At 48.3% G+C, this 25,276-nt stretch overlaps 2 protein-coding genes across 3 annotated transcripts in view; both read left to right on the top strand.

Annotated features, from left to right (window-relative positions):
* The window catches only part of TBRG4 (transforming growth factor beta regulator 4), a 35,921-nt gene extending 20,335 nt beyond the window's left edge, over positions 1 to 15,586 (top strand). Inside the window, exons 8-11 of the mRNA XM_081834349.1 lie at positions 3,392 to 3,637; positions 5,823 to 5,934; positions 8,115 to 8,229; positions 15,282 to 15,586. Of these exons, the coding sequence (XP_081690475.1) occupies positions 3,392 to 3,637; positions 5,823 to 5,934; positions 8,115 to 8,229; positions 15,282 to 15,383 (575 nt within the window). The 3' untranslated portion in view covers positions 15,384 to 15,586. The remainder of the gene's footprint in view (positions 1 to 3,391; positions 3,638 to 5,822; positions 5,935 to 8,114; positions 8,230 to 15,281) is intronic.
* Positions 1 to 25,276, top strand: part of ZNF653 (zinc finger protein 653) — a 162,496-nt gene that overhangs the window by 67,514 nt on the left and 69,706 nt on the right. The gene's annotated exons all lie outside the window — the stretch shown is intronic.

Raw genomic sequence — 25,276 nt, 5'->3', positions numbered from 1 at the left:
GGAGTTGGGAATCTGACTGCTAGGTGGCGCTGCTCCCCAAGGAGAAAGCAAAACGATTTTGGCACAGAGCTCATATATTATCTAAGGCTCCATCTGTGCCCCACATTTAAAGCAGCTTCACACTGCTTTTAAGCAGCCATGGTGTCCTCACCCCGCAAAGAATCCTGGGAACTGTAGTTCATGAAGGGTGCTGAGAGTTGTTGGGACACATCTGAGGATAGGATAGGAGGGGCTGTGTACGGGGCCCTGTATAGCCCTCCTCCAGCTCAGGCCCCACTGAAACGACTGAGCTATGCACAGCACTGATGCTCTAGGTTAGCCCCAAAATAGTACCTGCTGTGTTGGGCCCCATTTTTATTCATTTATTATTATTATTATTATTATTATTATTATTATTATTATTATTATCGTTAGTATTCTGCCCTATACCCATAGATCTCTGGGTGGTTCCCGGCATAAAATTACAATACAAAAAACAAAACAAAATATGTAATTAGAAAAAGAAGACCCAAGAACCCCTCTTCCACAATAATAATAATAATAATAATAATAATAATAATAATAATAGTAAATTTGTATTTATACCCCGCCCTTCCCAGTTCAAAAACCGGGCTCAGGGCGGCTAACAACAAATTCAAAACACTTTAATTATAAAAGCAGCATAAAATACAGTATAAAAACATGAATAACAATAAAATTCAAAAATCAATTTAGGGGAAATAAGTGTTAGATAATCCCCAGGGCTAGCTGGCTGAATTGGTCCTACTTGGGCCAGCGAGGAGACGAGGGGAGAATTAGCTGTGGGTTCTCAGAGCGGGTGATCTTCATAAAAGGGCACCAGGTGTCAAATCAGCCAGACTATTTTTTAAAATAAATTATTAAATTCCATAAAATTCATACACCGCTTGATTGTTAAAACGAAACAAGAACCCTCAAAGCGGTTTACAAAAAAACAGAAAAATCTACAACCCTACTTTAGAGCATGCAAAAGTTTAAAACTGATTAAGATTACCTCAACTTCCTAAGTAGCTAGACTGCCTTCTCCCGGACGAGAATGAGGTGCTGATAAAAGTACAGCACAGGCAACTGCTTAATGTCAAGTGGCAGGGAGTTCCAAAGTGTAAGGGCTAAACTTTAATTAGCAGAGCGCCAGGAGGTGCTGAGCGATTGTCCCTGCTTCCCGGCCGTTGACCCTGCCATTGGGTTTCACTCTGCTTCCTGTTAATAATAATAATAATAATAATAATAATAATAATAATAAACTTAATTTACCGTATTTTCGACCATAAGACGGACCTAGTTTTTGGAGGAGGAAAACGAGGAAAAAAATATTCTGAATCCCAGAAGCCAGAAAAACAAGAGGGATTGCTGCGCAGCGAAAGCAGTGATCCCTCTTGCTGTTCTGGCTTCTGGGATAGCTGCGCAGCCTGCATTCGCTCCATAAGACACACACACACTTCCACTTACTTTAGGAGGGAAAACGTGTGTCTTATAGAGCGAAAAATACGGTATATCCCGCCCTCCCCAGCTGAAGCTGGGTTCAGAGCGGCTAACAACAGTAAAAGTAATACAGCATTCTAAAATCAATTCATTCTAAAATCAATTCAAAATCAAATTAATTGCAACCATTGGGTCAGAGTTCTGTGAGGATTACCAAAGGAGGGGGTCAGACTGTGCCCTGGCCAAAGGCCTGGTGGAACAGCTCTGTCTTGTGGAAAGATGTCAAGTCCCACAAGGCCCTAGTCTCTTGTGACAAGAGCGTTCCACCAGATCGGGGCCACAGCCGAAAAGGCCCTGGCTCTGGTTGAGGCCAGCCTAACCTCCCTGTGGCCCAGGACCTCCAAGATGTTTTTATTTGAAGACCGTAAGGTCCTCCATGGGACATACCAGGAGAGGCGGTCCCGTAGGTAAGGAGGGTCCTAGGTCGTATAGGTGTGCTGGTCCCGGGGGGTTACCGTGCGGCATGGTCCAAGGTCGAGGGCATGGTATGGGGGCTGTCCGTCAAGGCTGAAGCTGGGTCCAAGGCAGGGAGTCGGGTGAGGTCAGGAACTCTGGCAGGAGAACAGGACAGGGTGCCAGCAGGAACAGGCTACCAACAATGTTGCTCCCGCAACCTGGGACTGGGCTGCTTGGCTTTTATCTGCCCCGAGGCATAGGGCGGCCCCGATCCTCAGGTGACTCACCTCTCCTGGCTTGGAGGCAAGCACTCCTCCTGCGGGAACTTAGTTCCCTCCGCCTCTCTGCCCTGAGCCTCTGCAGCTCAGGAGAGGCTGGAGGGTTACCGGACCCAGAGGCAACCTCAGCTTCCCCTGACGGGGCTGAGAGTGGAGCACCTGCAGGCAATGGGTCCTCCATCACCTCAGGGGCCAGAGCAGACTCAGCTGGTGCCTGCACCTGAGGACCCAGCACAGGTGAGGACCCTTCAGGCTCAAGCCCCAGCCCCGGCTCAGCTGGTTCTGGAGGCAGGGACTCCTGTGCAGGCTGGGATTCCTCAGCTTCAGCCTCTGAATCCGATTCCCAGGCCATCACAATAGGGCTTTAAAGGTTAAAACCAGCACCTTAAACCTGATCCTGAACTCCACCGGGAGCCAGTGCAGCCGGTATAGCGCCGGGTGAATGTGATCCACAAACTTGACATGAGCCAACAGTGTGACGCGGCAGCTAAAAAAGCCAATGCAATTCTGGGCTGCATCAATAGGAGTATAGCATCTAGATCAAGGGAAGTAATAGTGCCACTGTATTCTGCTCTGGTCAGACCTCACCTGGAGTACTGTGTCCAGTTCTGGGCACCACAGTTCAAGAAGGACACGGACAAACTGGAACGTGTCCAGAGGAGGGCAACCAAAATGGTCAAAGGCCTGGAAATGATGCCTTATGAGGAACGGCTAAGGGAGCTGGGCATGTTTAGCCTGGAGAAGAGGAGGTTAAGGGGTGATATGATAGCCATGTTCAAATATATAAAAGGATGTCACATAGAGGAGGGAGAAAGGTTGTTTTCTGCTGCTCCAGAGAAGCGGACACGGAGCAATGGATCCAAACTACAAGAAAGAAGATTCCACCTAAACATTAGGAAGAACTTCCTGACAGTAAGAGCTGTTGGACAGTGGAATTTGCTGCCAAGGAGTGTGGTGGAGTCTCCTTCTTGGGAGGTCTTTAAGCAGAGGCTTGACAACCATATGTCAGGAGTGCTCTGATGGTGTTTCCTGCTTGGCAGGGGGTTGGACTCGATGGCCCTTGTGGTCTCTTCCAACTCTAGGATTCTATGATCCCACGGCGAGGATCCCGTAAGGAGTTTCGCCGGGCATTCTGCACCATTCTGCAATGTTCCCTCTCTCTCTCTCTCTCTCTCTCTCTCTCTCTCTCTCTCTCATCCTTCCTCCCCCTGCGGCAGACGACCCCTCACCGAAAGGGCACAACTACCAGCTCAAACTGATCCACGTCAACGCCGCTGCCTGCCTGGAGTACGCAGACTATGCAGGGCCCCTCCTGCCGCCGGAAGCCCTGGGCAGCAAGGGTCTCCAGGGGGGCAGGAAGCCCACCCCCCTTCAGAGCAGCCTCAGGGAGGTGCTGCAGGTGGTTGCGGGTGACCCGGCGAAAGTGCGCTTTGAGGTGGACACGGACTGCGGATGGCTGCTTGGTGAGCCCCACTCTTGGTGCGGTTTTGGGGGGCAGCGTGGGGCACTGGAGGGCAGGCAATTTGCAGAGGAAAATATCTGTGCAGGCCTCCTCTTCAACTGGCAACATTTCCCCACCTACAGAGAGGTCCTCTTAGCCCTTGGGCGACAGGGAGGGGCATATTCTTGTCCCAGGGGGCAAGATCTCTACAGTGGTACCTCGGGTTACAGACACTTCAGGTTACAGACGCTTCAGGTTACAGACTCCGCAAACCGAGAAATAGTACCTCGGGTTAAGAACTTTGCTTCAGGATGAGAACAGAAATCGCGCGGTGGCAGCGCGAGGCCCCATTAGCTAAAGTGGTGCTTCAGGTTAAGAACAGTTTCAGGTTAAGAACGGACCTCCGGAACGAATTAAGTTCTTATCCCGAGGTACCACTGTATCTCATGCCACCCCACAGCCAAGTTGGGGTGTGGCACTTGGGTCATAGGTTATGAATACTGTAATAGTGCCTTATAAGGACGCAGGTGGCGCTGTGGTCTAAACCGCCGAGCCTCTTGGGTAGGGGTCAGCAAACTTTTTCATCGGGACCAGTCCACTGTCCCTCAGACCTGGGGGGGGGGGAAATGAATGAATTCCTATGCCCCACAAATAACTCAGAGATACATTTTAAATCAAAGCACACATTCTACTCATGTAAAAACACCAGGCAGGCCCCACAAATAATGCAGAGATGCATTTTAAATCAAAGCACACGTTCTACTCATGTAAAAACACGCTGATTCCCAACCGTCCGCGGGCTGGATTTAGAAGACAGTTGGGCCAGATCCGGCCCCCAGGCCTTAGGTTGCCTATCCATGCTCTAGGGCTTGCCGATAGGTCGGCAGTTTGAATCCCCGCGACGGGGTGAGCTCCCGTTGCTCTGTCCCAGCTCCTGCCAACCTAGCAGTTCGAAAGTACGCCAGTGCAAGTAGATAAGCAGGGACCACTGCGGCAGGAATGTAAACTGCATTTCCATACGCTCTGGCCTCCATTCACAATGTCCCGTTGCGCCAGCAGTGATTTAGTCCTGCTGGCCACATGACCCGGGAAGCTGTCTGTGGACAAACACCGGATACCTCGGCCTGAAAGCGAGATGAGCACCGCAACCCCAGAGTCGCCTTTGACTGGACTTAACCGTCCAGGGGTCCTTTACCTTTACCTTACCTTAGTAGTACCTTGTGAATCCAATAACAGGACTGTTGCTGCATTACTGCTATATTATTCATTTACCGCTTTGTGTTTTTAAGGAAAAAATCGAAGGGTGGTTTACGACACATTATAGAATCATAGAATTGTAGACCACAACCTCCCAACAGAGTCTGTTTCACTATCAAACAGCTCTCAGTCGGAAAGTTTTATTGATGTTTAGTCCTTTCTTGGCACTTGAAACCATCGGTTTGAGTCCTACCCTGTAGAGCAGAAGAAAATAAGCTTGTTGCTTCTTCCTTTGCTAAGGGACATTTTGCTTTCCCCATATTTATTTACCTTCTTAATTTACTGATCTGTCCCATAGCCGAAGAACTCTAGGAAGCCAGTAGGGTGTAGTGGTTAGAGTGTCGAGACTAGGAGCTGGGAGATCAGGCTAGTTTCGTAGACGTTGCCTTGCAGCGAGTTCGGGGTGACTCCCAAAACACAGCAAAGCAACCCAATTAATCACTAGGGGGCAATCTCCACCAGGTGTCCCCATGTGGCCCTTTTTGCCATGCCATGCCCACCTACCCAATATATGATGTCAGACACAGGGCAGGTAATAGGTTTGAAAGCCTGGAGAAGAGGAGGTTAAGGGGTGATATGATAGCCAATTTCAAATATATAAAAGGATGTCACATAGAGGAGGGAGAAAGGTTGTTTACTGCTGCTCCAGAGAAGCGGACACGGAGCAATGGCTCCAAACTACAAGAAAGAAGATTCCACCTAAACGTTAGGAAGAACTTCCTGACAGTAAGAGCTGTTTGACAGTGGAATTTGCTGCCAAGGAGTGTGGTGGAGTCTCCTTCTTTGGAGGTCTTTAAGCAGAGGCTTGACAACCATATGTCAGGAGTGCTCTGATGGTGTTTCCTGCTTGGCAGGGGGTTGGACTCGATGGCTCTTGTGGTCTCTTCCAACTCTATGATTCTATTATTCTAAAGCCCAGCTCAGAAACGACTTTTCTTTTCTCTCCGCAGATGCCGAGATGGTGCTTAACGCAGACAACCAGCCCTTGCCTGTAGCAGACTTCACAGCTTCTGCCCAGTCCCAGTCCGAGGGATCTAAACATCTCCCACCCGGGGCCAGAAGGTGAGTCTTCGGGGATGTTGGTTAGGGCAGGGTTTCTCAAACCGAAGCCCCCGCCCAGCTGTTGTCGTACAGCTCCCATAATCCCTAGCCAGCAGGACCAGTGCACAAGAGCTCTCTTCTGCGTTCCAGCAACCGGTCTCTAGGGCTGGGCAATACAGTGGTACCTTGGTTTAAGAACAGCTTAGTTTATGAACAACTTGGATTAATAATAATAATAATAATAATAATAATAATAATAATTATTTGTACCCAGCCCATCTGGCTGGGTTTCCCCAGCCACTCTGGGCGGCTTCCAACAAAGATTAAAATACATCAAATTGTCACACATTAGAAACTTCCCTGCACAGGTCTGCCTTCAGATGTCTTCTAAATGTCAGGTAGTTGTTTATCTCTTTGACATCTGATGGGAGGGCGTTCCACAGGGCGGGTGCCAACACCGAGAAGGCCCTTAGCCTGGTTTCCTGTAGCTTTGCTTCTCGCAGGGAGGGAACCGCCAAAAGGCCCTCCGCGCTGGACCTCAGCGTCCGGGCAGAACGATGGGGGTGGAGACGCTCCTTCAGGTATACTGGACCCGAGGCCGTTTAGGGCTTTAAAGGTCAACATCAACACTTTGAAATGTGCTCGGAAACACACTGGGAGCCAATATAGGATTAAGAACGCTGAAAACCCGGAAGTCGGTGTTTTGGTTTGTGAACTTTGCCTTGGAAGCAAAACATGTTTCACTTCCTGTCAAGTGTGTTCCATTTGTAAATTGAGTCCCCCGCTGCTATGGGAAAGCACGCTTTGGTTTAAGAACGCTTTGGTTTAAGAACAGAGTTCCGGAACGGATTAAGTTCATAAACCAAGGTACCACTGTATCTGGATTTCAACTTTGTGATATATATATATATAGCACCATCACAATATACCGATATAGCACAATGTCTGAAACTAGGATGGAGCTATGTAGAAGCATTGGCTGGCTTCATGGTTTTCCCCACGTGGTTTTTTGCAGGAAACACACACACACACACCACGATTCGTGATATATTGCCAGGTCAAAAATTAGGAAACACGAGCAAAGTCCCAGCTGAGGAATAATGACAACTTAAACTGATAGAGTATGCGCAGCTTGCAGTCTTAACATATAGAATAAGAGAACAAGAAGAACATAAGTTTAAAGAAGATTGGAAAAAGTTTTTTGTATATATGGGGGGAAATTGTGTACACTTGAAAACGGCAGCAGCATTAAGATAAATTCAACAGTGTAAATAAGTTTTGACGGATGTAATAATGGAGTACTGAATGGTTTAGTTTATGTAAAATATGCAGGGATTTATGGTATGCAAAATGAAGCGTGGAAAGAGAAGAAGGGAAGTCATTGATATTTCAAGGTTGTTTAAATGAATATTCTAAAATGTAAAACAGAAAAATTTAATAAAGAATTATACAAAAGCCCCACAAAAATTAGGAAATTGATGCCACGATATGGACTGCAAACCAGTTTTGGATGATACAGTATATCGATATATCACCCAGCCTACATGGTCTACATAAGCATTGCTTCTTCCAATGGTGGGGGCTAGTAGCCATCGATAGGCTTCTCCATGAATTCCTCTAATCCAGGGCGGTCCAACCTCTCAGGCCAAGGGGGCCGCAAGAGCACTTTGGCGCAGAACCCGCTGGCCACACATTGATTTAAATTTCCGCAAGCCGGGTGTTGGAGCCCCTGGCCTAATCCTTGTGAGTTTTCTCCATCCATCCTTAGAAAGGGCATGTTGCAGACATTGACTAAAACCTGCCTAAGGGGCATTCATGAGCAGTGGCCTCCCTAGCAGCCAGGCAGGTGCTCCTCAAAAAGCAGAAGATACCATATTTTTTGCTCTATAAGACTCACTTTTTCCCTCCTAAAAAATAAGGGGAAATGTGTGTGCGTCTTATGGAGCAAATGCAGGCTGCGCAGCTATCCCAGAAGCCAGAACAGCAAGAGGGATTGCTGCTTTCACTGCGCAGCGATCCCTCTTGCTGTTCTGGCTTCTGAGATTTAGAATATTTTTTTTCTTGTTTTCCACCTCCAAAAACTAGGTGCGTCTTGTGGTCTGGTGCGTCTTATAGAGCGAAAAATACGGTATTCTTGGGAGTGCATGATGGCGCTGAGTTCTGTTTTCTCTCTCCCTGTCCCACCCCAAACTCTCTCGCAGGCTTGCCTTCCTCGGATGGGAGTTCCCAAACTTCAGCAACCGGAGCAAAGACCTGCTGGGGCGCTTTGCAATGGCCCGACGCCATGTCCAAGCCTCCGGTTTCCTGGTTGTTGATGTGAGTTGCTGGGCTGTGGGTGGGTGAATTCAGCGATTGCTCCATGTTCTTTTTTAATGTTTAATTTTTTTTCTTTTTTACCAACAGCCAAAACACAAATAGTGAAACCACCCCAGGTGGCTGATACATTGGGTATATCAATAATAACATATTCAAATCAACCATATGTACAATTTTATATACGTTAACACTCCTCCACCCACAAGGTTTATTTAACTGTTAACATTTTAATTGCCCCAAATTGTTCAGACCTACCCAAATAATTCAATATCTTCTCAAACCAATCTTCCTCTTTCTCACTGACCTTAAACCCTTTCATTCTGTGTATCTTCACAGTTAGATATTCTAAAATTATAATATTGTTCAGTTTTTCCCTTCCTTCAGTTCACCCCTAGCTCTTCTGCATTTTTCCAATTACTCGCTATAACCTGTCTGGCTGCAATTACCACCAATTTTACCCATTTGCATTCCTTTTTTGTTTTCAACTCGGTGCTACTCAGACTAATAAGAACGATTAATTTAGATATTCCCACCTTCCTACCCACAATTCCCGATATTTCTGTTTCCAAAATTCATTAACTAATGGACAATCCCACCACATATGACTGTACGTTCCCATCACTCCATATTTCCTCCAACAATTCAAAGAATCACCTTCTGAGGTCTTCCGTTCTACTGTCAATGTTTGAATCCATTGGTTTGGGTCCTCCCCTCTGGAGCAGCAGTAAACAAGTTTGTTCCTTCTTGCACGGGACAGCCCTTGAGATATTTGAAAATGGCATTCGTCTCACCTCTCATTCTCTTCTCCAAGCTAAAAAAGCCCATCTCCTTCAACCGTTCCTGGTTTCCAGACCCTTGTATATTGCCCCTTTGTCTTGATTGTCCTCCTCTGCCCTCCTTCCAGCTTGTCAATATCCTTCTTAAATTGTGGTGCCCAGAAGTGGACACAGTGTTCTAGATGTGGGCTGACTAAAGTAGAATAGAGCAGTACTATCACTTATCTTGATCTGGACAGTATACAGAGGTACCTCGGGTTACAGACGCTTCAGGTTACAGACTCCGCTAACCCAGAAATAGTGCTTCAGGTTAAGAACTTTGCTTTAGGATGAGAACAGAAATCGTGCTCTGGCGGCGCGGCAGCAACAGGAGGCCCCATTAGCTAAAGTGGTGCTTCAGGTTAAGAACAGTTTCAGGTTAAGAACAGACCTCCAGAACGAATTAAGCTCTTAACCCGAGGTACCACTGTACTTCTGTTGATGCAGCCTAGAATAGCATTAGCTTTTTATGTGGCTGCATCACACCATTGACTCATGTTCAGCTTGTGGTCCACTAACAACAACAACAAATTTACAACAACAACAACAACAACAACAAATTTGTACCCCACCTATCTGACGGGGTTGCTTCCAGTGTATATAAAACCATAATAAAACTTTAAATCTTAAAAAGCTTCCCGATACAGGGTTGCCTTCAGGTGTCTTCTAAAAGTCAGATAGTTGTTTATTTCCTTGACGCCTGATGGGAGGGCGTTCCACAGGGCGGGCGCCACCACTGAGAAGACCCTCTGCCTCTGTCTACGCGGGGCTGCCCTTGAAGCTGTCCCAGAAACTCCAGCGGGTGCAGAATGCTGCAGCGAGGCTCCTCAGGGGGTCCCTGCCATGGGAGCATATTCACCCAGTGCTTTTCCAGCTGCACTGGCTCCCGGTGGAGTACAAGGTGCTGATTTTGACCTTTAAAGCCCTTCACGGCCTAGGACCCTCGTACCTACGGGACCGCATCTTCCGGTATGCCCCACGGAGGACCCTAAGGTCCATGAATAATAATAGCTTAAAGGTCCCAGGCCCTAAGGAAATCCAGCTATCCTCTACCACGGCCAGGGCCTTTTCAGTGATGGCTCCGACCTGGTGGAATGCTCTGTCCCACGAGACTAGGGCCCTGCAGGATCTGATTTCTTTCCACAGGGCCTGCAAGACAGAGCTGTTCCACCTTGCCTTTCGCTTAGAATCAATTTGATTTCCTCCCCCTCTTTCTTTTTTTCTTTCTCTTCTTGTGAAGAGGCTGCATTTTAATGCTGTATTTTAATCTTGTTTTTTAAGTTGTATTTTAATCAACTTGTTTTTATTATTGGTTGTTAGCCGCCGCCCTGAGCCCGGTCTTGGCTGGGGAGGGCAGGGTATAAATAAAATTTATTATTATTATTATTAATGGGCAGGCGCCAAGTCTCTGTGCGTACTGGACCCTTCTATAGGAGCCTTCCAGAACGGGTGAGGGCAACGCTGAGCTTCTAGCAAGAGAGTAAAAGAAAAGGGCGTATGGAAAGGCCCTTGATTTGCGTCACGGTGGGCAGGATTATTGTAGGGGGGGGGCAGCCTGCCTTTGCCCAGTTTAGGATGGAGATACGACTGGAGCACTCCCCCCTTGCTCTGTGCCCCTCCCCTGTTCTCGCCCCACCAGGGAATGGCGGAAAGCCCTGCGTCCGTTTGCCCCAGTTCCCCAGGAGTGGCTTGGAGCAGGGGGAGCGCCGCCATTCCTCCTGGCTCTTGACCGCTCTCTCTCTCTTCCTCTCTGGCGTCAGGCTGCCCGCTGGAGGGCTCCAGGGTGGGGTGGGGGGAAGAGGGGGGGCAGAGGCTGCACTCAAACAGCGATCATACATTATTTAGCTCCTTGGAAGCAATTATAGCTCTGCAGTCCACGGCACCCCCTGGTCTGCTCTCCGGCAGCTTGGAGGAAAGGGCAAAGGGGGTGGGGGGTGGAGAGAGATGTCGGATGCAGACACAGTTGACGCCTCCCCCCCCCCTTTGGGGGCCAGGAGGAGAGGGGGAGCCCAGGCCAGGCACCCTCCAACAGGCCCCCGCTTGCGCTGTTTAGCCTTGACTGAGCTCGTGCTGAACTGCCTTCCCTGTGGTTCTGTGTGTAAGAGAGAGTCTGCTTTTTGCAGATCAGCCTCTGCCAACCTGGTGCCCCCAGCAGCGCACCACAGCCGTGCTGGCTGGTCCTCTTTGGAGTTGCAGTCCAGAACAACTCAAGGGCACCCGGTTGGCAAAGGCGGTTGTGGATAAATTGACTCCAGTCCTGCTTTACCCCTTCTCCTACTTTGGGTGTAATCTTTGACACCTCCCTTTCCATGGAGGCGCAGATTGCAGCTATAACAAAGGCGGCATTTTTTCATCTCCGCCAAGCTAAGCAGTTGGCTCCTTACCTCTCCCGCCCTGACCTAGCCACTGTGATCCACGCGACGGTCACCCCCAGACTGGATTATTGTAACTCGCTCTACGTGGGGCTGCCCTTGAGACTGACCCAGAAACTCCAGTGGGTGCAGAATACCGTGGTGAGACTCCTTACGGGGTCCTCGCTGTGGGATCACATTCACCTGGTGCTATACCAGCTGCACTGGCTCCCGGTGGGGTACAGGATCAGGTCTAAGGTGCTGGTTTTAACCTTTAAAACCCTATACGGCCTAGGACCCTCGTACCTACGGGACCGCCTCTCCTGGTATGTCCCATGGAGGACCTTACGGTCTTCAAATAAAAACATCTTGGAGATCCAAGGGAGGTTGGGCTGGCCTCAGCCAGAGCCAGGGCTTTTTTGGCTGTGGCCCCGATCTGGTAGAACGCTCTATCACAAGAGACTAAGGCCCTGCGGGACTTGACATCTTTCCGCAGGGCCTGCAAGACAGAGCTGTTCCACCAGGCCTTTGGCCAGGGCACAGCCTGACCCCCTCCTTTGGTAATTCTCACAGAACTCTAGCCCAATGTTTGCCATGAATTTGATTTTGAATTGATTTTAGAATGAATGGATTTTAGAATGCTGTGTTACTTTTATTTTTGTTAGCCGCTCTGAGCCCGGCTTTGGCTGGGGAGGGCGGGATATAAATAAAATTTTATCATTATTATTATTACTATTATTTGAAGGAGGGCAGATGCTGTGTGTGAGACAGAGCAGATCAGAGCATTTCCGAGTCTGGTTCTTACGTTATGGATTCAAACTGTAGAATCATAGAGTTGGAAGGGATTATGAGGGTCATTTAGTCCAGCCTCCTGCAAATGCAGGAATCTTTTGCCCAATGTGGGGCTCAGACCCACAGCCCTGAGATTGAAAGTCTCACGCCCTACCGAGCTATCGCAGCCGTCCATACAGGGTTACTATCTCTCCCTAACCTACCTCACAGGGTTGTTGCGAGGATAGAGGCAAGGTGGGTGATTGTCCACCTACACAACCCTGAGCTATGTGCTCATTGCTATCCTTTTTCCCCAAGCAGCTGAAGGCTGCATACGTGGTCTTTCTCCTTCCTCATTTAATCTCCACAACAAACCTGGGGAGCAGGGAAACCCACATACTCCTCCTTGAAGTCCTTGGAGGAAAACGATGGGATATAAACACAGTCAATAAAAATGTATCGTGTGAGACTGCTGATCATACGGCCCCGGACTGGGAGAGCATGAGACTTTAATGGCTGGGTTGTGGGTTCGAGACCCACATTGGGCAAAACATTCCTGCATGGCAGGGGGTTGGACTGGATGACCCTTGCGGTCCCTTCCAAGCCTGTGATTCTACGATTAGAGCCATATCACGATACAATATGATACGATAATCTTTATTGTCATTGTCCTATATAGAACAACGAACACACAGGACAGAACACACAGGACTAGGACTTGCTCTTTCAGCTCAATCCCCAAATTTGTGCTTTGGATGTGTAAGTTCAGGGGTCACCACTTGTTGTTGTTGTTGTTGTTTAGTTGTTTACTCGTGTCCGACTCTTTGTGACCCTCTGGACCAGAGCACGCCAGGCACTCCTGTCTTCCACTGCCTCCCGCAGTTTGGTCAAACTCATGCTGGTAGCTTTGAGAACACTGTCCAACCATCTCATCCTCTGTCATCCCCTTCTCCTTGTGCCCTCCATCTTTCCCAACTTCAGGGAGTCTTCTCTTCTCATGAGCTGGGCAAAGTATTGGAGCCTCAGCTTCACGATCTGTCCTTCCAGTGAGCACTCAGGGCTGATTTCCTTCAGAATGGAGAGGTTTGATCTTCTTGCAGTCCATGGGACTCTCAAGGGTCTCCTCCAGCACCAGAATTCAAAAGCATCCATTCTCCGGCGATCAGCCTTCTTTATGGTCCAGCTCTCACTTCCATACATCACTACTGGGAAAACCATGGCTTTAACTATACGGATTTTTGTTGGCAAGGTGATGTCTCTGCTTTTTAAGATGCTGTCCTGGTTTGCCATCGCCTTTCTCCCAAGAAGCAGGCGTCTTTTAATTTCGTGACTGCTGTCACCATCTGCAGTGATCCTGGAGCCCAAGAAAGTAAAATCTCTCACTGCCTCCATTTCTTCCCCTTCTATTTGCCAGGAGGTGATGGGCCCAGTGGCCATGATCTTCGTTCTTTTTGATGTTGAACTTCAGACCATATTTTGCGCTCTCCTCTTTCACCCTCATTAAAAGGTTCTTTAATTCCTCCTCGCTTTCTGCCAACAAGGTTGTGTCATCTGCATATCTGAGGTCACCACAGGCTTATCTAAAAAAGCAAAAAGCACATGCGCTTTGCTCTGATTCCCAAAACTGCTGAAAACAGCAGCCCGTCCCTGTCTCTGCATTCTGCTAATAAACACCATTTTTTTGCGTGAGGCCGCTTAACCCTCTGGCCATCGTTGTTTCAGCCCTTAATCTGTTTGCTCCGACTCGACTGCGTTTTCCCACGGCCCACCGATCCTCCGGCTTTCATTCCTCCAGGTGCCGGCCAGCCGCTTGTTTGTACAAAGTTGGGTGGAAAGTTGAGGCATTGAGAGTCACCAGGGTGGAAGGGGACAGAGATTATCGCTGGCCGGCTGTCTGGGTAGACCGTGGCACTGTTCCCTGCCAGCCCCACTGGCTCAGAACCACTCTGGATAATCCCCAGGTGCTTAGATGCCAAGGTGGCTGCGAGATGCTCACGGCGAAGGGTTTTTGATCAGGAAAACACTCTGTGTCACGCGCAGACACAACCCAGTCTGGAAGCCAAGCCAGTCGAGGGAGTTGCGTATATGAACTCTTCCCCAAAGGCTGGGGTTTAATGACTCCCATCTATCAATATCTAAAGAAACCTCTTTAATTCTAGTGCAATTATGTGATACTAACTGGGTTATAAGGGACGCGGGTGGCGCTGTGGGTTAAACCACAGAGCCTAGGACTTGCCGATCAGAAGGTCAGCAGTTCAAATCCCCGCGATGGGGTGAGCTCCCGTTGCTTAGTCCCTGCTCCTGCCAACCTAGCAGTTCGAAAGCACATCAAAGTGCAAGTAGATAGATAGGTACCGCTCCGGCGGGAAGGTAAATGGGGTTTCCGTGCGCTGCTCTTGTTCGCCAGAAGCGGCTTAGTCATGCTGGCCACATGACCCGGAAGCTGTATGAGCGCCGCAACCCCAGAGTCGGTCACGACTGGACCTAGTGGTCAGGGGCCCCTTTACCTTTTAACTGGGTTATGTCGCTTGCTGTTGAACTGCCTGTATACTGAACAGATTCTGAACAAATACAGAGCTGATGTTTCATAAATGAATATGAGAATCTTTGGCTGATCTTCTCTGTCCAGGAATAGATGCAATGCCCGGCAGGGCTTTTCTAGCTGAGGCCTGGCCTAGTTTCTGAGCACAATTCAAAGTGCCGGTGCTGACCTTTAAAGCCCTAAACGGCCTTGGTCCAGTATTTCTGAAGGAGCGTCTCCACCCCCATCGTTCTGCCCGGACACTGAGGTCCAGCTCCGAGGGCCTTCTGGTGGTTCCCTTGCTGCGAGAAGCAGAGGTTGCAGGGAACCAGGCAGAGGGCCTTCTCGGTGGTGGCACCTGCCCTGTGGAATGCCCTCCCAACAGATGTCCAAGAGAAGAACAACTACCAGACTTTTAGAAGACATCTGAAGGCAGCCCTGTTTAGGGAAGCTTTTAATGTTTAACAGACTACTGTATTTTAATACTTTGTGGCTGGGGAAACCCAGCCAGATGGGCGGGGAATGAATGAATGAATGAATGAATGAATGAATATTATCATCTCCTCTTTCTCTCTTCCCCTCCAACTCTTGCAGGTTCCCTATTACGAATGGCTTGACCTGAAGTCGGAGTGGCAGAAGACTGCCTACCTCAAAGACAAGATGGGCAAGGCGGTGGCTGAAGAAATGGCAAAATAGGGAGAACAAGAGACACACACACGCTCACAAGGGCAGTTGCCAGATTAACTGCTGGGAGGGAGGGATTCTGCCGGTCCTTGTCAACAGCCACCTTGGCGATGCTCTGAAGGGAAGTGGCCGGGAGCATCTCTGGACGCATGGAGGGGGGCCTCTTCATCCATGTATATAGATGTGCATTTGAATAAACGGTCTATTGTACAGTCCAGGTCACACTTTCGGCTGTCTGTTCCGCTCCTGGCCTGGCAGATGAAAGAAAGAGAGTTGCTTCGGAATCCGTGTGTTGAAAAAAGCCTTTTGGTCTCCCAGGCGGCAGGCAGTGTGTGTGTGTGTGTGTGTGTGTGTGTGTGTGTGTATATATATATATATATATATCAGCTGGGGACGCGGGTGGCGCTGTGGGTAAAACCTCAGCGCCTAGGGCTTGCCGATCGAAAGGTCGGCGGTTCGAATCCCCGCGGCGGAGTGCGCTCCCGCTGCTCGGTCCCAGCGCCTGCCACCCTAGCAGTTCGAAAGCACCCCCGGGTGCAAGTAGATAAATAGGGACCGCTTACTGGCGGGAAGGTAAACGGCGTTTCCATGTGCTGCACTGGCTCGCCAGATGCAGCTTGTCACACTGGCCACATGACCCGGAAGTGTCTCCGGACAGCGCTGGCCCCCAGCCTCTTGAGTGAGATGGGCACACCAACCCCAGAGTCTGTCAAGACTGGCCCGTACAGGCAGGGGTACCTTTACCTTTACCTTTTATATATCAGCTAGGCGCCAAATGGCTCCCTTAAACCAGGGCTACAGTTGTCAAAACGGAATGCCAAGTTGCCATTTATTAGAATAAGAATAAGAATAATTTATTTATACCCTGCCCATCTGGCTGGGTTTCCCAACAAAACAATAAAATGCAATAACCTATGAAACATTAAAAGCTTCCCTAAACAGGGCTGCCTTCAGATGCCTTCTAAAAGTTTGGTAGTTATTTTTCTCTTTGACATCTGGTGGGAGGGCGTTCCACAGGGCGGGCACCACCACTGAGAAGGCCCTCTGCCTGGTTCCCTTGGCTTCTCGCAGGGAGGGAACCACCAGAAGGCCCTCGGTGCTGGACCTCAGTGTCCGGGTAGAACGATGGAGGTGGAGATGCTCCTTCAGGTATACTGGACCGAGGCCGTTTAGGGCTTTAAATGTAAGCAACAACGCTTTGAATTGTGCTCGGAAACGTACTGGGAGCCAATGTAGGTCTTTCAAGACCGGTGTTATGTGGTCTCGGCGGCCGCTCCCAGTCACCAGTCTGGCTGCCGCATTCTGGATTAGTTGTAGTTTCTGGGTCACCTTCAAAGGTAGTCCCACGTAGAGTGCGTTGCAGTAGTCCAAGCGGGAGATAACCAGAGCATGCACCACTCTGGCGAGGCAGTCTGTGGGCAGGGAGGGTCTCATCCTGCGTACCAGATGGAGCTAGTAGACAGCCGCCCTGGATACAGAATCAACCTGCGCCTCTGTGGACATCTGTGAGTCCAGAATGACTTCCAGGCTGCACACCTGGTCCTTCAGGGGCACAGTGACCCCATTCAGGACCAGGGAGTCCTCTACACCTGCCCGCCTCCTGTCCCCCCAAAACAGTACTTCTGTCTTGTCAGGATTCAACCTCAATCTGTTAGCCGCCATCCATCCTCCAACCGCAAAGTAGCTCTCCCAGGAGTGGCCGGTGCAAGGAGGATGTCAAAAAGATCAGAATGGCCTGTTCAAGTGTTTTATTAAAGAAAGGTGTAGACTTAGAGCAACACAGCCTGCCAGGTCTCCCAGCCTTTGCAGACCTGGGACGGACACCGCAACAAGGAGATGGCTTGTCCGCACTCAAGCCAACATGCCTATATTATACACAAAACAGCAAACGTCATTTCACCTGCCCAGATGAAGCCGTAGGTGGAAAATGCTCAGACCTTGCAGATAGCTCCTCTTTCTGGGCTGAGAGCCCAGTCCCTTGAGCCAGCAGATAAGGAGAGCATCAAAGCAAATTAGCTTATATCAGAGCAAGTGAATCTAAACATAGATGAGCTCATTGCTACAACAACTAGCAATTAATGGTGGGGTTATCTCGACTGCCAAGATGGCGTTTGCAGAGATTCTGGAGCAGTTTGCCTTTGGTTGAGCACGTGGTCTGATCCCGTTTACAGTGGCTTCCTCTGTGCGACTCTCGCCTTCCACGGAAGAGGTTTTTGGAGGGTAATAGCAAACGGTGCCTCAACAGTAGCAAACAAATGAAGGAATCACTAGGAAGGCGGATTACCATATTTTTCGCTCTATAAGACGCACCAGACCACAAGACGCACCTAATTTTTGGAGGAGGAAAACAAGGGAAAAAAATATTCTAAATCTCAGAAGCCAGAACAGCAAGAGGGATCACTGCGCAGTGAAAGCAGCAATCCCTCTTGCTGTTCTGGCTTCTGGGATAGCTGCGCAGCCTGCATTTGCTCCATAAGACACACACACATTTACTTTTTAGGAGGGGAAAAGTGAGTTTTATAGAGCAAAAAATACGGTAAATGAAGCCACATACTGTAGAGCTATGGTGTACTCACAGCTTAAGATACTGGTTCAATAAATCTTCTGAAAGCTTATAGAATAGAATTTATTATTTATATCACGCCCATCTGGCTGGGTTTCCCCAGCCACTCTGGGCGGCTTCCAACAAAGTATTAAAATACAGTGGTCTGTTAAACATTGAATCTTCCCTAAAGAAGTTTTTACTGGGAGCCAATGTGGGTCTTTCAGGACCAGTGTTATGTGGTCCTGGCGGCTGCTCTGAGTCACCAGTCTAGCTGCCGCATTCTGGATTAGTTGTAGTTTCCGGGTCACCTTCAAAGGTAGCCCCACGTAGAGCGCATTGCAGTAGTCCAAGTAACCCACTGACATCTCCTGAGCTGCAGAGACTGAGGTCTGAGAGGAGGAGAGACCTGAGTACTCGCAGGAGGAGTGCTCGCCTTCGGGCGAAACAGGGAGGTGAGTCGCCAGGGAATCAGGACCGGCCATTACCCTGACAAAGATAAAAGGCTGTCGGACCCCGCCCCGAGTTGCGGGAGCAACATTGCTGTATGCTAGATCCTGCCTGAGATCCTGTACCTGTCCTTGCCTGGTTTCCTGCCTCCTGTCCTGCCTTGGCCCTGTCGGACTGACTTCTATCAGAACCTTTGGGTTCTGGACTGGACATAGACCGTGTTTCTTGGGTTACCCCCGGGCCCAGCACAGTGCAACTGCAGAAGAGCTTGGCTGCTGAATCGGCCCATCTCGTCCTTATGGGTGCCACCTAGATGATGATGATGATGATGATGATGATGATGATGATGATGATGATTTTATTTGTACCCCACCCATCTGACTGGGTCGCCCCAGTCTTGCAACCTCACCAAGCAGGCTCGGAAGGAGCGTCTCCACCCCCACCGTTCTGCCCGGACACTGAGGTCCAGTGCCGAGGGCCTTCTGGCAGTTCCCTCCCTGTGAGAAGTGAGGTTACAGGGAACCAGGCAGAGGGCCTTCTCGGTGGTGGCACCCGCCCTGTGGAATGCCCTCCCAGCAGATGTCAAAGAAAACAACAACTACCAGACTTTTAGAAGACATCAGAAGGCAGCCCTGTTCAGGGAAGCTTTTAATGTTTGATGTATTACTGTATTTTAATATTTGGTTGGAAGCCGCCCAGAGTGGCTGGGGAAGCCCAGCCAGATGGGCGGGGGTATAAATAATAAATTATTATTATTATTATTATTATTATTATTATTATTATTAAGTGCAACAGCAGCTCTCCCCACCTGTGATTCCTAGCCACTTCCTGGGGCCGATGAGAGTCCCAGAACCGTAGAGCTGCAAGGGACCACAAGGATCATCTAGTCCAACCCCCGGCAATGCCCAACGTGAGATTTGAACCCGTGACCGTGAGATCAAGAGTCTTGTGCTCTTACTAGCCGAGCTACGCCAGGTGCCTGGGTCCAAACGTCCTCAGGTTGGCCGAGACTGCTGTAAATCTAGACAGTGGTACCTCGGGTTAAATACTTAATTTGTTCTGGAGGTCCGTTCTTAACCTGAAACTGTTCTTAACCTGAAGCACCATTTTAGCTAATGGGGCCTCCCACTGCCGCCGTGGCACAATTTCTGTTCACATCCTGAAGCAAAGTTCTTAACCTGAAGCACTATTTTTGGGTTAGCGGAGTCTGTAACCTGAAGCATATGTAACCTGAAGCATATATAACCCAAGGTACCACTGTATAGTAAAGTGTAAAGACCCTGATGTTGGGAAAGATGGAGGGCACAAGGAGAAGGGGATGACAGAGGACGAGATGGTGGGACAGTGTTCTCGAAGCTACCAGCATGAGTTTGACCAAACTGCGGGAGGCAGTGGAAGACAGGAGTGCCTGGCGTGCTCTGGTCCAGGGGGTCACAAAGAGTCGGACACGACTAAACGACCAAACAACAACCACCACTGTATAGTGGTACCTCAGGTTACATACGCTTCAGGTTACACACTCTGCTAACCCAGAACTAGTGTTTCAGGTTAAGAACTTTGCATCAGGATAAGAACAGAAATCGTTGAAAAAGATGTTGAAATATACGTTTGTTAAAAAACCAGAGGACTTTCTATTAGGAATGGTAGGAAATGAAATTAATAAGAGAGACTGTAAACTGTTTCAATATGCAGTGACTGCCGCAAGGATACTTCTGGCCCAAAGATGGAAGCAGGAAGAAATTCCAAGAGTGGAAGAATGGAGAAGGAAATTGACTGAATATGCAGAATTGGACAAATTGACTGGGAAGATTCGATATCAGAAAGACCAAAAGTTTATCGAGGACTGGGGGAAATTTACAGAATATCTGAAAAATATATGTGATGTACAGACAACGCTTGTTGGTTTTGAAGAGACTCTGTGAGATAGTAAGAAATACTGCAAAAAAGAGAGTAAGAGCAAAAGGAGTTGGTAAAGGCAATACTATGTTTAGAAATGTGTTAACAAATAGAAATTTTACGAAAGATTGACAGAGAAACTGAGGGAAGTCAAAAAATGGAAGAATGAGTGTAAAATAATTTGTTGATTGTATAAAATTGCTTGGAAAATGAATAATTTTTTTTTTTTTTTAAAGAACAGAAATCGTGCTGCGGCGGCGCGGCGGCAGCAGGAGGCCCCATTAGCTAAAGTGGTGCTTCAGGTTAAGAACAGTTTCAGGTTAAGAACGGACCTCCGGAACGAATTAAGTTCTTAACCCGAGGTACCACTGTACATGCGGCAAGCTTACGTAACCCAGTGCACTTGCTGAGCGAATTCTTCTTGGAGCTGAGTGGCTGCTACTGCCTTGAGGGCTTTCCTTTCCAGTAAACTGAACAGTCAGCAATGGTCTCCATTCGCCCTGCTCCGCGCCTCCCCCTCCCCAATGTTGTCGTTGGTGCCCAGAGGCGGCTAATGTGCCTGGCATGTTCAGTGGCGCATACAGCGCCTGCCCACAGGACGGGGCATGTCTTGGCACGCATATCAGAATCTCTGCAGGCTGAATTCTGCCCTCCAGGGGAGAATCTTTGATACCCCTAACCAGGTCACAAGAACATTGGGAGAGCCGGCTGGGTCAGGATTGGGGTGGCAGCTGACTGGCCGATGATTCAGACAGAGAAACAGCGCTTTGACGGACCAGCAGAGCTTCATATATATATTAAGGGACGCAGGTGGTGCTGTGGGTTAAACCACAGAACCTAGGACTTGCCGATCAGAAGGTCGGTGGTTTGAATCCCCGCGACGGGGTGAGCTCCCGTTGCTTGGTCCCTGCTCCTGCCCACCTAGCAATTCGAAAGCATGTCAAAGTGCAAGTAGATAAATAGGTACCACTCCAGCGAGAAGGTAAACGGCATTTCCGTGCGCTGCTCTGGTTCGCCAGAAGCGGCTTAGTCATGCTGGCCACATGACCCAGAAGCTATACGCTGGCTCCCTCAGCCGGTAAAGCAAGATGAGCGCCGCAACCCCAGAGTCGGCCACAACTGGACCTAATGGTCAGGCGTCCCTTTACCTATATATATTTATTAATTTTTACATGGAATTTCAAAAATAAAAAATAAAAAATCATACAACATATTTTCTCATCTTATCCAGTGTTTTGGACTTCCATCAACCACATCTGAAGGTTTTTCCATCTTTATCACTTAATCTGCATTTCATTAATTTCACTATTACTTTTCTTCATACTTTTGTCTGCAATATTTCACACAGTCCTCCTTACAAAACTTCTTGCATAATCTGTTGATTACAATTGCTTTTCAGATAGTTCACATGTTTGCTCCAGGCCTCTGAGAATCTCTCATCCCACTGGTTTCAAATTCTTCCTGTCATCTTGTCTAATTCTGCATAGTCCAATAATTTTGTCTGCCATTCTTATTTTGTCAGTAATTCTTCTTGTTTCCATTTCTGTGCCAATAGTACTCTTGCTGCCGTTATTGCATATAAAAACAGTTTATTATCCTGTCTATTAATATCCTCCCCTACAATGCCAAGTAGAAATGCTTCTGTTTTTTTTAATAAATGTATATTTCAACATCTTTTTCATCTCATTATATATCATTTCCCAGAAGCTTTTCCCTTTCTTACATTCCCACCACATGTGATAAAAAGATCCTTCTTTTTCTTTACATTTCCAACATTTGTTATTTGCTTTATACATTTTAGCTAATTTCACTGGTGTAATATGCCATCTGTACATCATTTTCATCACGTTTTCTTTCAAAGCATTGCATGCAGTAAATTTTAATCCTTCCTTCCACAGACTTTCCCACTCTTTTAGCTGTATGTTAAACCCAAAATCGGGGACGCGGATGGCGCTGTGGGTTAAACCACAGAGCCTAGGACTTGCTGATCAAAAGGTCGGCGGTTCGAATCCACACGACGGGGTGAGCTCCTGTTGCTTGGTCCCTGCTCCTGCCCACCTAGCAGTTCGAAAGCACGTCAAAGTACAAGTAGATAAATAGGTATCGCTCCAGCGGGAAGGTAAACAGCGTTTCCGTGCGCTGCTCTGGTTTGCCAGAAGCGGCTTAGTCATGCTGGCCACATGACCTGGAAGCTGTACGCCGGCTCCCTTGGCCAATAAAGCGAGATGAGCGCCGCAACCCCAGAGTCGGCCACGACTGGACCTAATGGTCAGGGGTCCCTTTACTCTTTACTATACCCAAAATCCTTGGCCCAATGTATCGTAACTGACTTGACCTCTTCATCTTTCATATGCCATTCCAGCAGCAATTTATACATTTTAGACAATATTTTACAATCGTTGTTCAACACTTCTGTGACCAGCATAGCTTCCTAGCGCCCCTGCCCAGCCTCGCAGGGTGGTTGTGCGATCAAGGCGGCAAACGGCTTTTTGCAAATGGATTTTAAGTTGCAGCAGGGAATGAGCTGGTGGTTAAGAAGCTTTCGGGAGCGACTCTCTGTGGAAAGCAAAGGGAGACTGGGAGCCGGCCTCGGCGTCAGATTCAATCAAGGGATCGCGATGGAAATGACCTCGTTTGCAAGAGCTGGAAGGAAGGGAAATAGCAGGAAGACGCAGCGAGGCCAAGCAAGCGATTGAATACACACACACACACACACACACACACACACAGAGGCAGGTGGCCTTGCTGCAGTCCTTGGGAGCTCTGAATTAAAATGGTAGGGGCGAAATTCGAACCAAGGACTCTCCAAAGGGAAGGAGCCCCAACCATGAGCGGTGGCAAGGTGAGAGCCATTGTGGCACCGTGGTTCAGAGTGTGGGACTTGGACCTGGGAGTTGTTATTGTTGGTTAGTTGGTTAGCCATGTCTGCCTCTTGGTGACCCCCTGGACCAGAGCACGCCAGGCACTCCTGTCTTCCACTGCCTCCCGCAGTTTGGTCAAACTCATGCTGGTAGCTTTGAGAACACTGTCCCACCATCTCGTCCTCTGTTGTCCCCTTCTCCTTGTGCCCTCCATCTTCCCCAATATCAGGGTCTTTTCCAGGAAGTCTTCTCTGCTCATGAGGTGGCCAAAGTACTGGAGCCTCAGCTTCAGGATCTGTGCTTCCAGTGAGCACTCAGGGCTGATTTCCTTCAGAATGGAGAGGTTTGATATTCTTGAGGTCCATGGGACTCTCAAGGGTCTCCTCCAGCACCAGAATTCAAAAGCATCCATTCTTTGGCTATTAGCTTTCTTTATGGTCCAGCTCTCACTTCCATACATCACTACTGGGAAAACCATAGTTTTAACTATACAGATCTTTGTTGGCAAGGTGATGTCTCTGCTTTTTAAGATGCTGTCTAGGTTTGTCATAAGGGATGCGGGTGGCGCTGTGGGTTAAACCACAGAGCCTAGGACTTGCCGATCAGAAGATCGGTGGTTTGAATCCCCGCGACGGGGTGAGCTCCCATTGCTCGGTCCCTGCTCCTGCCCACCTAGCAGTTCGAAAGCACGTCAAAGTGCAAGTAGATAAATAGGTACCACTCCGGCGGGAAGGTGAACGGTGTTTCTGTGCGCTGCTCTGGTTCGCCAGAAGCGGCTTATTCATGCTGGCCACATGACCCGGAAGCTGTACCCCGGCTCCCTGGGCCAATAAAGCGAGATGAGCACCCCAACCCCAGAGTCGGTCATGACTGGACCTAATGGTCAGGGGTCCCTTTACCTTTACCTTTAGGTTTGTCATTGCTTTTCTCCCAAGAAGCAGGCGTCTTTTAATTTCTGCCTGGGTTTGAATCCCCACTCTGCCATGAAGCTCACTAGTTGCCCTCTCAGCCTGGCCTACTGCACAGGGTTGTTGTGAGGGATTAAACGAGAAAGGGGAGAACTAGGTATGCCTTTCTGGATTTCAGTTCCCCCACCCCATAAAATACTACAGTGGTACCTCGGGTTAAGTATTTAATTCGTTCCGGAGGTCTGTTCTTAACCTGAAACTGTTCTCAACCTGAAGCACCACTTTAGATAATGGGACCTCCCGTTGATGCTGCGCAATTTCTGTTTTCATCCTGAAGCAAAGTTCTTAACCTGAAGCACTATTTCTGGGTTAGCGGAGTCTGTAACCTGAAGCGTCTGTAACCCAAGGTACCACTGTATTTAGAAACAGGCTTCTCAGCCTCTCTCTTATTCCACGTGAATAGAAGAGTGTGTGTGTGTGCGTGCGAAATTCTCAAATATTCCCATAGGCTCTTGCACTGATGTAACTGGCCAGTTCTAAGCATCCCCTTTTTTCAAATTCTGTTGTCACCATGGAGACTAAGGCAGGAGGGGAAAGTTTGGTTTCTATGGCAGCAGGCCGGGCTTGACACCTGCAAGGACCAATGCGATGTTTCCTCGGTGTCTAAGCAGCACGCAAGCCCTGGCAGATTATGATCGAGGGTGTCAGCATAAAACTCGTTGCGGGTATTTTGCAAGTCATTCGTTCGGAGCCTCGGTTCTCATTGTTCCATGCAAATCGACACTTTTCATCAAGTTACAACATAGATTATAACCCAATCGAAACCCAGAGAGGCTGTAGGCTCCTAGGGGCAGGGACCTGTTCCTTCCTTCTTTCCTTTTTTTTTAAAAAAATAATCTTTATTAATTTAAATTACACACTTATACAAAGAACTTACAATCTCAAACGAAGAGTTCGGACACGACTAAACGACTAAACAACAACAACACTACAAAAAGAAAATTAAAGGAAAAACAATTAAGAAAAAAGAAAGGAAGAAAATACAGGAAAAAAGAAAGAAGAAAAAGCAAATTTATGTACATAAAAATAATAATAATAAATATTCCTAATTAATACTTAATTAAACACTTAAATAAAAAAGACTTCTAACAAAACGAGTCTTCGACTCATTCTCATTGTACTGTTTATACTGTCATTGTTTTTTCCGCAGTTTTATATTCTTTAATATTGTTCCACAAATGGTATTTG

This window comes from Podarcis erhardii (genome assembly GCF_964252035.2).
Source record: "Podarcis erhardii genome assembly, chromosome: 12".
NCBI lineage: Eukaryota > Metazoa > Chordata > Lepidosauria > Squamata > Lacertidae > Podarcis > Podarcis erhardii.
Note: the sequence above shows the minus strand (reverse complement) of the source record. Positions and strands in the feature narration are given on the sequence as shown.